Source organism: Hibiscus syriacus, unplaced genomic scaffold (assembly GCF_006381635.1).
Source record: "Hibiscus syriacus cultivar Baekdansim isolate YM2019G1 unplaced genomic scaffold, ASM638163v2 tig00000738_pilon, whole genome shotgun sequence".
NCBI lineage: Eukaryota > Viridiplantae > Streptophyta > Magnoliopsida > Malvales > Malvaceae > Hibiscus > Hibiscus syriacus.
Genome location: NW_024061816.1, coordinates 684,527 through 695,470, shown reverse-complemented (window position 1 = coordinate 695,470; position 10,944 = coordinate 684,527). Strand labels below are relative to the sequence as shown.

Genomic DNA, 10,944 nt, shown 5'->3' with positions numbered 1-10,944 from the left:
AGCAGCCTGGCCGATCATACTAAGGTTCTCTCTTAGATTTTGAATCTTATTTGTACGAGTGCTTTGATTTGGAATCTATTCATTGATTGTTCTAGCTCAGAAGAATTAGGAGGGAAATTGAAACATCAAAAGGATATTGGATATCGTTCAGGTTTGTATTTTGTATGATGGACACTCGTATATTGAATCATGTTTCTTCTGCTTCTTTTAATTATGTTAAATCATGTAAATTGTTAAGGTTATAAAATGATATTCTCATGTTACCATCTTTGACAAAATCATTTACGACGGAGGGTAGCCTACTATCTTACCTCCCCCTTACCTCATACATATGGATAAAAGGGACATCCATTTATTTACGACAGCCAGGAAAACTCTAAGATACACCCGTGTTCTTGTAATTAGCATGAGTTTCTTATGTTACAGTCACGGTCACCACTCACCAATCTTTTTTCTTTCTGCCGTTGGGAGTTTCTCTGTTGTTAATCCTATTTTCCCTTTCGACACAGTCTACAAGTTTTATTCTTTTCACCTGATTTATTACAACAATTGCTGTCGTAGGACTTATTGGCCAATCGCAAATGTTCATTGCTTGTTGCTAGAGATCCTGAGGTCAGAACTGATTTAGAAATCACTCTGCATAGTGATGCCATTGCTGTAAGTTATTTGTAATTTTCGTTCTCCTGTTACTCATCCTAATGATTTGGTGTTCTGAAGTATTTGAGATGACGTTTTGATCAATTATATAGGTTTTGCATTTGTTTGCAGTAAAAATTGTGGTAAATAAGAACAATTATTTTCATTAATAAAAATGAAAAATTCAACTTGTATACACCAAACCACAGCAGAAGACAGTTTAACCTTCTCTACCTCAAAACTCTTAACAATCAACACCATTAACATTAGTTGCAAGTTCAGAGAAAAAATGCTCCTGCTGTAGCTGCCATGGCTTATGATAATCTTCAATCCAAATCACTTTCCACACTCCCCATGGCCTTCAATCCCCTTGGTCTCTGCAAACAAAAACAGGGAAGAAGATAACTACATGCACAATATATTCAAAAACTTCACAGAACAGACGATAGCCAAGATTCAAATTACGGTTTCGGTCACGATTGTTGCAATAGCGGGCGCTATTGCGGTTGTGAAATAATGGTTTCGATAGCAGCTACTATTCCGTTAACGGACCGCTATTTAAATCCCTGGAAATAGCTGTCATATGTTTACCTTCTTAGAACTCTTCTTTTCCCTAACTTCGTATCTTTCTTGGCACATATCAGTCAACCATGCCCCAGGGCTCACCAGCTGCACAAAATTGAACCCAAAATTCTGAGAAATCCTTATCCACAAGATAAGATCATCATATGCCTCAGCTTTTGATACATTTATCTCATTTACACGAACGAATACAAGATTTTATATTAGAGATTAAAACAGATTATCAACGTAAAATACAAAGGAAATTCGACAATTGGATTGCTTACAAGTAAGGTCCTTTGGATGATTTTGGCTCTCTTTTTAGGCCTTTGAGGGGGTTTACAACCTTTCATTGCCATGAAATCCTCCTCTTTTTCTTTGCTTGACAAAGTGATAAACAGCTTGGGCCACAATACTACTTTCTTATCCTCTCCATTATTGCTGCTATCCACTGCAATCTTCCCATTCTCATCCACTGCTGATGACCCCCTTGTAGTGTAGAACCTATCTTCCTTCTCCGGCGATGACACTTTCCGGTTATCCGAACGAAGTATAGCTGCTTCGGAATTCCTACAAACCAAACATACAAAATGAGTAAATTTCACACTTTTTTTTACCAGTTTTGCTTGTTTTCATTATAGAAGTTTTATATGGGAAATTTCTTAACACCGTATTTGGCTGCTGAGAGAACAAAAACAGCAGTCGCAAAATCATTTAGTAATTTTCTTGGATTCTCAGAAATCAAAGAAAAGGGTAAACAAAATCCAAAAAAAGAAGAAGAGAGAAAATGCTTGAAAACAAAAAAAAATTCATGTTTTTTTTTTCAAACCATCAAAAGGAGCCAAGAAAAATCATGATTTATATCCATACCTGGTGAGACCATGATTGTAATTGGTAGAAGTGAGTCTTCTGCGAATTACAGCACTGGATTTATGAGACCTTTTGAGGGTCTTTAACTCTCACATCTTAGCCTCTTTCTATTCCCCACTGTAAAAACACCTCTGGCTCTATCGTTTTGCATGCTCTTTGGCTCCTCTCTTCTTTCTCCATCTCTGCCATGAAAACACCATAAACAAATAAATAAATAAATTCATTTTCTTAGAGAAATAAAGAAATTCAAAAGACCAAAAAACGATTTTTTGATGAAGAAAGTAAAACAACAGAACTTATTTTTGGAGAAAACCAAAATCTGGGAGTTTACAGTTTTTTTTTTCTTTTGTTTAAGAAAAGTGTAGGAGAAGAATTGTCATTTTAAAGATTTCTTTTGAAAATTTGAAACTTTGAGAGGAATCCGTTGCCCAACCTTAAGATCTAAGCAAATACACTATAATCTTCCCTAAGAAAAAAACCTGAAATCCAAATAAAAAATAAATCCATTACCATGTAAGAACAAAGAAAATCTCAGAAAAAAATACAGCAAGATAAGAAGAAATCTTACAGTGAAACACTATCATCCCAGAGAAAAACAAAAACTGGGTTTTCTCTTCCGACTGCTTGCCTAAATAATTACTGCAATTTCTTTGTTATTGCTTTCTCAATTGAATTTCAGAAGGACTTTCATCCGTTGTTGGTGTTTCTCTTTCAATCTGCTTTGTTTGATCTCTCTTTAACCTTTTTTCAGCGAACTCTGATTTTTCAGTTTTTTTTCCCTCTGGTTTGTGAAAGAGATGAAGCAAAAACAACCATGGAAAAGGATATGATGGTGGTGGCGTATATGATGATTGAGTGGGTTGGTTAACCCAAAAAAAAACAAGTAGGCGAGGTAGGTGCCGTTAGTTGAATTTTGAATGGAGCCTGGGCTAAATTTGTAGAACGGCCTTGATTTACCTTAAAAGCATTTCAGTTGGGCTTTGCATGTCTAATAATATTAGATATATGTGGGATGTAATATTACGAGTGATTAATTACTAGGAAGCAGCTTTGATCTTAGAAATTTGGCATCTTAAGTCAATTAAATGTGGTCAAAAGAAAAGGCCGATTATATTGACTTTTCCCTGATTTATTGGGATTCTGCTGCTTTTCTAACATGGATTATTGTCTTAAAATCATTGGACTAAAGTGAGATAAGAAATTAAATATATTAATTTTCTGAACAAATAATATATATATATATATATTTTAATTTTACATAGAATTAGGATTGTTATAAGTTATTGGAGTATTAATTTTACTAGGGTTTTCGCCTTTTCTCCCTGTCTTTGACAGGTTTTTTCTTCTAGGGTTTTGCCCTTCTTCGCTTTCTGTTTCTGTTGTGGCTATCGTTTCTCGTCTGGGTTTTCGCGCGTATGTGTGATGTCTCATTCCGTGCCCCCCACAACAACGAGGATCACTGCAAAATCCATGGTTGAGAGGGGAAGATAGTGATGGAAGGATCTCCTTAGGAAATAATTAAGAGCGATGAGGTGTTCTTGCTGAGAATAGGTCCATGGAGTGCGCATGGATTCATTAGTCAAAGGAACGTGAGGGTAATCACCCTTTGACTATTTTGGATAAGAATCAACCGTTGGCTCATCAATTTTCGATGGATGTGATAATGGCAGAAATTGAGGATTGAGAATCCGTTAGTGAGAGTTGATGGTGTTGAACGTCAAAGGCATTCGCCGAAGTGTGACGGGTGTTTAGAGGAGATAATATCTAATGGAGAGCAAAACGTACCAGCGGCAGGCATGTAGAACCAGGCCAACTGATCTCAATGAAGCTCTTGAGTTGGAACGTCTAGGGTTTGGGTCAACCTCGGGCAGTTAGACGCCTTTGGCATTACTGAGGGACGTTAACCTAGCTGTAATTTTCTTGATTAAAAAAAACTACATAAGTTACGTATGGAGATAGTTCATAGATCGTGTGGATATCCAAATAGTTTAGATGTTAGTTCGTATGGGAGTAGTGGAGGTTTAAGTTTGGCTTGGCGAAGAGATTATGATGTGACACTTTGGTCGTTTTTGGCAATGCACATTGATGTTTTGATTAAAGCTACTAAAGATGGATTATTGTGGCATTATACGGGAATCTATGGAGCTCTTGAGGAGAGTCGAAGACACGAATGGGTATACAAAAATTATAATTTTTTTTTCTTAACACATTAAGTTAAATTTAATCCATTTCCAAAATAATGGGATGTACTTTCACTATGGGGGCTTAGTGAATCTGCCATTGATTGTGTTCGCTTGGGCCTTAACAAATGGTTCAAGAGAGTTACGAGGGAGAAACACATTTCATAGGAAAAACCTTAAGAATAGGTTAGTGGAGTTAGAAGATTCTGTCCCGAGATCGGATGTCCTGGGGGAAATTACGGACATTAAATTACAACTCAATCTCGAAATTTGACAGGTCAGAACTTTAGTGGGAGAAGAGGGTATGGGCAAATTGGATTAAGAACGAGGTTAATAATACGAAGTTTTTTTCATAATTATGCCACTCAGTGAAAACACAGGAATCGTATTCAATTTCTTGACCATGATGACGGTGAACAATTGGAGGATAAGGGGATGATTGAAGATGAAGCCAGAGGTTATTTCTAGAACTTATTTGCCTCGATTATGAGTGAGGTGGACAACCGCATCCTAAAAGGCGTGGTCCCTTCTATCTCATCTGAAATAAATGATAGTTTATTGAAGGAAGTCACGTTTGTTGATGTGACAATGGTTGTAAAATCTATGTGTCCCCTTAAAGCTTCCAGGCCAGATGGATTGGGTGCTTTTTTACCAAAGGTTTTGACGCATCTTTGGTCACGAGATTGTTGCATTCTGTATTGATTTTATTTAACGCCGCTTTCATATGGACTCGGTTAATCTTACTCACATTATGTTAATACCCAAGGTCTGATCTCCTCTTAATCTCACTCCATATTGACCAATTAGTCTCTGCAACGTGCTATTCAAAAAATTATTGAAAATATTGGTAGCAAGGGTGTAGAGGCTGCTACATTTGTTTGAAAAAGCGCAGTGTATTTTTGACAAACAGATTAGTTACAGATAACATCATCTCGGCTATGAGATTCTTCACTCCTTTATGAATAAACGCATTGGTCGTTCTAGGTTATTTCCTTTAAAATTACATATGAGTAAAGCTTGTGACAGGATGGGTGACCGTTCATTTGAGAAGTTATGGATCGAATGAGTTTTGCACAGTGGTGGATAATGCTTCTTCAAAGATGTGTTTGCTCGGTCTCGTACGCTATAGTGACAAATGGTGTGGATGAAGATGTGTTTTTTCCATAACAAGACCTCCGTCAAAGTGATCCCTTTAGTCCGTATCTTTTTATGATTTGTAGCAAGGGGTTATCCTTGCTCATTCGACAATCGGCAAGCCTCGGTCGGTTGAAAGGCGTCAAAGTTAATTGGTATGTGCCTTCGGTCACTCATCTCTTATTTGCGGATGATTTCCTTATCTTTGGAGAGGCCAATGCGTGAGTGGCAGGTAAAATTAAAGATATCATGTGACTTTATGTGGAGAGCTCAGGTAAATTTATAAACTTTTAAAAGTCGGGACCTTTTTCAGTTAAAATTTTATTGAGGAACATAAAGCTGATGTAAGACGAATTTTAGAGGGTAGAAGCTCCTCGAACCATAAAAAATATTTGGGTTTATCACATTAGTTTAAAGGAATAAAAGACGAGCATTTGTTCATTTTAAGGAGCGAATTCTGACTGGTATTAACGCATGCAGCATTCGCTTTCTCTCGCGAGGGGTAAGGAAGTCTTTATCAAGTCCGTGCTTCATGCACTACCCATTTATGCAGTGAACTATTTTTTACTCCCTAAAAGCCTTTGCGACGAGTTGAAAGGTCTGATGGCTCGGTTTTGGTGAAGGAAAATCTATTCGAGTTGAAAGAGAAAGAGGTTTTGGTGTTTCGTAACTTGGCCAAGTTCAATGTGTCTTTATTGGCGAAGCAAGGATAACGCTTGATCACCTCCTCTTTTTTGCTTGCGAGTAGGATAATTAGATCCAAATATTATCATACGACAGATTTTATGCACGCTAGGCTGGGCTCCCAACCCTCATATGTGTGTTGTAGTATTTGGAGTACGCGTGGATTATTAGAGAATGGACTTCGATAGAGAGTGGGGTTGAGTTTTTCCTTCTCTATCTAGAACGACTTCTAGCTACCATTACAACCACCAGCGTGTGTATCTTCCCCTCTCTCAAAGCTCGTCGAGCGAGTGCCTGACTTGATTGTAGAGCATGGGAATATCTGGAATGAAGGGTTAATTCGAAGTATATTTTCTAAGAGAGAAGAAGATTTGATTTTAGAAATTCCTCTCCATTCGTCTATAATGGAAGATTGTATCATGTGGAGTGGGGAGAAAATAGGCTTGCTTACGGTTAGGAGTGGCTATAGGTTGTTGTTAGGTAGTCCTAATGGAGTGAATTATTCAACAATCTACTATACAAGAATTTGAGGCAGCGATTGTCAAAGGAAAATAAAACACCAAGTTTAAAGATATTCGCAAGAAATATTAAATAATTTTGAGAAAAAGAATCTAGATTTGTAAAATTTGTTTTCCAAAGTTCATGAGGATCACTAAAAGAAAATTATGATATTGAGAAAGAAAAAGTTAATTTTAACAAAATTATCAAAAATAAATTTGCAAGAGGGGAGTACACTAAATCAATTTTTTTAAATTTTTTGACAATAGACATGTTTATTCTCCTAAATTTTATAAAGGAAAAATGATTAAGAGTATATGTGTCTCTAAAGGCCTCATTGCTACTAGAAATAAGGATATCCTATCTCATGGATACCTAAGGGGACTAATTGTTTGAAACTAATGCTAATGGACCCAAAAATATTTGGGTACCAAAATTTGTATAATTGTATATTGTAGGTGTGATAGAGCTATTGTGAGCAAAGTCAAGCTATTTAGGAGCTTTAAAACACACTAAGGAAAGACACTTGAAGAAATAGAGACCTAAGAAATCAACCTTAATTCAAGTGATAATAAGTTTTAATTTCATGCAATTTTATGCTTTTATATGTTTATATACATGATTGAGTGTCCCCACATAGTGCTTAATTGTAATTAGTTAAGATAGTTATTTTTGCATTAGTTGCATATTTATGGCCTAATATGCTTATATTGATAATTTTTGTCTTAAATTCGCGATGTTGGTGTTGTTGTGAAATCATGTTCTTCATGCTTTATATTGATCATATGTTGATTTTGAGAATATGATATTTAAATGTGAAAAAAATTAAAAATATGCATGTTTAGGATCTTTAGAGTCATTGTATGTTTGTGTGACTTGATTTGAACTTGATTTGTTCAAATTATGGACTAAATTGATCAATAGATAAAAATTTGCATAATTTGATGTTTCAAGTTGACATTCATACACATTTAGTATCCTCTAAGTCATTAAAATTAATTTTCTATCAATAATATGATTTAGGACGCATCTAATTCGAGTCAACTACCATCCAATTTGGTCATTGAAATAAAAAATCAAATTTCCAGAAAAATGATTGATCCCTTTGTGTAAATGATTGATCCCTTGCATTTTTTTAGAAAAATGATCGATCCCTTTATAAAAATGATCGATCCTTTTTTAAAAATGATAAATCCTTTTTTGTGATGGATCGATCCCATTAGGCCAAAATCATTTGATGAACCTTTTTAAGTTTGTTTCACACACATATTTCCTTCACCAAGCATATTTCGAAGCAAATACACCCAAAACCTCCCAAACTTCGAATTTCATCAAAAATATTCAAACCAGGTCATTTTCAATTGCGTTTTGTATGAAAATCAATCTTATTTCATCCTATCAATGAATCATTCTTCATTTTTTTAAATCATCACATTTGTGTAAGAATTTTTCAAAACCCTAACTTTTTCATTTTTTAAAATTTGAACAAATTGAGTTGAATTAAGTGGTTAGAGAACAATTATTTATTTCAAATGTTTTAATGTTATTTCAGCGAGTATTACCTATAACCAAATTTTCAAAAAAAAACCTTGATTTTACGTATATAAGGTGTTCGATAAAAGTCCTCAACCAAAAACCACTCTTAACCCATTATGCCATAACCCTTTTCAAAGCCTAAAATTTATTTATAAATCTTCTTAAATTATTTTTGAGCATCTTTTAAAATTGTCTTTGTTTCAAAAATATATTTTCTTCAAATCTTTCAAAAATGCCAAAAAGAAAAACCATGGCTTCAAAGGGACAAACCACAAGCAATTCTAAAGTTGATTCTTGGTTTAGCCAAAGTTGTAGAACCTCAAAAGCTCGTAAGCGATATGACTTATTTTTTGCTTATCGTCAAACTAAAGATACCTGAAAAATTGATTTTGGATTTTTAAACTTATTGGGTTTTCCTTACAAAATTTGGTGGACATGAAACTTTTTTATTTCCTAAACTTTCATGGCCATATCTACCCATCTTTGGTTTGAGCTTTTTACTCAAATGATCTTGTGTCACGCGCTACTCAAAATGGCACCACTTTTCAGACCATCGTTTCATATCTTATGGGTAATACCGTTACTAGGGATGGACATTTAAACCCGACCCGATCGAGTCGGATTTTTTTTAAAAAAAATTCAGATTCGGGTTGGGTCAGGTTTTTTTATGTTGTGTTCGGGTCGGGTTCGGGTTTAGGGTGAAAAAAATCCGACCCGACCCGAAAAAAATAAATATAATTTTACCCTATATATTTAGGGATAATTACAATAATACCCCTCTATATATAATTTTTTTCAATTAAGTCACTATTTTTATTGAATAAAAATAATTTTATTATTATTTCGGGTCGGGTTTCTATGTCATATATTCGGGTCGGGTCGGGTGAAACCTTGTTTTGGCCAGGTCGGTTTTTTTATGTTGTGTTCGGGTCAGGGTCGGGTTTAGGGTGAAAAAAATCTGACCTGACCCGAAAAAAATATATAATTTTACCCTATATATTTAGGGATAATTACAATAATACCCCTCTATATATAATTTTTTTCAATTAAGTCACTATTTTTATTGAATAAAAATAATTTTTTTTATTATTTCGGGTTGGGTTTCTATGTCATATATTCGGGTCGGGTCGGGGTGAAACCTTGTTTTGTTCGGATCGGATCGGGTCTCGGGTGGAGGCTCTCTTGTTCTCAGGTCGGGTTTTCGGGTCGGGTGGACCAAAAACCCGACCCATGCCCATCCCTAACCGTTACCATCACTGCCAACTTCATCGCCTAATCTTTTGACCTTCTTCTTATCGACAATGACAATGAAAAATATCATTTTTCCTCCCAATATGTATCTTAGAAACAATAGAGCCACCCCTTTCTCCCTTAATGACCGCTTGCTTCATCTTATCTTCAACCATTACATCCGTGCTCGTGGCACAAAATTTTCTATCGTTCGTGAGAGGGACTATTAATGGATGTATTGCATTCAACATGGTCACAAACTTCACCTAGCTAGCATGATCTTCAATGACTTTGTGAGTGTGATCAAGTCTAAAGCTCGATCGAAATTTGTGTACGGGATGCATCTTTATCATTTGCTCAAGCTTCTTGGTATTGATACTGTGGACACCCGTTTTTGTCCGGGTTTTTTTTTATCGTTATTTTATTATTATTATTATTATTATTTATTATTATTATGTTTATTAATTACATATTACAATTTTTGCAGGCCAAAGGCCCAATCCGGAGCCCAACAATCAACCATCAGATTAGGGTTTCAAACCCTAAATCAGATTAGGGTTTCAAACCCTAAATCAGATTAGGGTTTCAAACCCTAAATCAGATTAGGGTTTCAAACCCTAATCCCCTAAATGTTCCAGCCGCCTCATTCCTGGCCATTGGATCTGGACCCATCCAACGGTCCAGATCACGCAGTAATTAGGGTTTTAAACCCTAAACCTATCATCAACCGCCGCCGCCGCCAGCAGCAAGTGAACAGCCGCGCCGCCGTCACTGTTCCGGCCCGTCTCGCTCCACTCCGATGGTCCAGCCGCCGTTCCCGCGCCACCATCGTCATCTACAGTAAACCACAGCAACCCCATCAGTCCCAAATCAACCCAAATCAGAAAAAATATATATATCCAAACCCTAAATATAAAATACCTAAATCCCGGTAAATCGGGAAATTGGTCACCCTAAATCAACAACCCATAATTTCCCCTATTCCTAGACATCATCATCTCACCAAACGAAAAAAATCAACCATAAATCAAGCAAGATATCAGAGTCAAAAGGGGGGGGTCATTCGGTTGAAAAAAAAAACGGAGAGAAGAACGAGAGACCATTTGGGTTCAGAGAAAAAAAAAAAGAAAACAAAAAAAAAAAACAGAAGATAGAAAAAAAGAGAGATTCGAAACAAAAAAAAAGAGAAAGGAAAGAGGAGAGAATAGAGACCATACCTTGGTCGAACACCGATGAAAACGGTCGCCGGAGATGGAGAAACCGAAAGGTTTCTCCCCTGATCCACTATGATTGAGCCACTTTTAGGCCAAAGGGAGGCCAAATCCTTGCTCAGGGCTTGGAGACGCTTCGGATGGCGTTATTTTCTCTCCCTCCGGCGTCGGCATACGACGGCTACCGCCGGTCAGTGGCGGCCGGCGCGGCGGAGTCTGGCCGTTTCTGGAGAGATCTCTGGATCTCATCTCTCTCGGTCTCTCTTACTCTCTCTTCTCTAGATGAGAATGAAACGGATGGCCGGTTTTAGGGGTTATTTGGGCTATTTATAGCTTTTGCAAAACGGCGTCGTTTTGAGGGGACGAGTTCTGTAATTTCACGCATGGGGTAACTACACTTTTAG

The 10,944-nt window shown here is 36.5% G+C and overlaps 1 protein-coding gene and 1 long non-coding RNA gene across 2 annotated transcripts; both read right to left on the bottom strand.

The window, feature by feature from the left end:
* Positions 1 to 782: 782 nt before the first annotated feature.
* LOC120213798 lies at positions 783 to 2,153 on the bottom strand (the record flags this gene model as incomplete). The annotated part of the gene is made up of 4 exons (XM_039211866.1): positions 783 to 1,013; positions 1,228 to 1,305; positions 1,485 to 1,767; positions 2,068 to 2,153. Coding segments are annotated over 4 exons (498 nt in total), but the record flags the coding sequence as incomplete, so codon positions are not given.
* Positions 2,154 to 2,160: 7 nt separating this feature from the next.
* Positions 2,161 to 2,899, bottom strand: LOC120213004. Its single transcript, XR_005524753.1, has 3 exons — positions 2,636 to 2,899; positions 2,501 to 2,546; positions 2,161 to 2,249 (listed from the first exon to the last, which is right to left on the bottom strand). It is a non-coding gene; the product is annotated as an uncharacterized LOC120213004 (long non-coding RNA).
* Between the last annotated feature and the right edge of the window lie 8,045 nt (positions 2,900 to 10,944).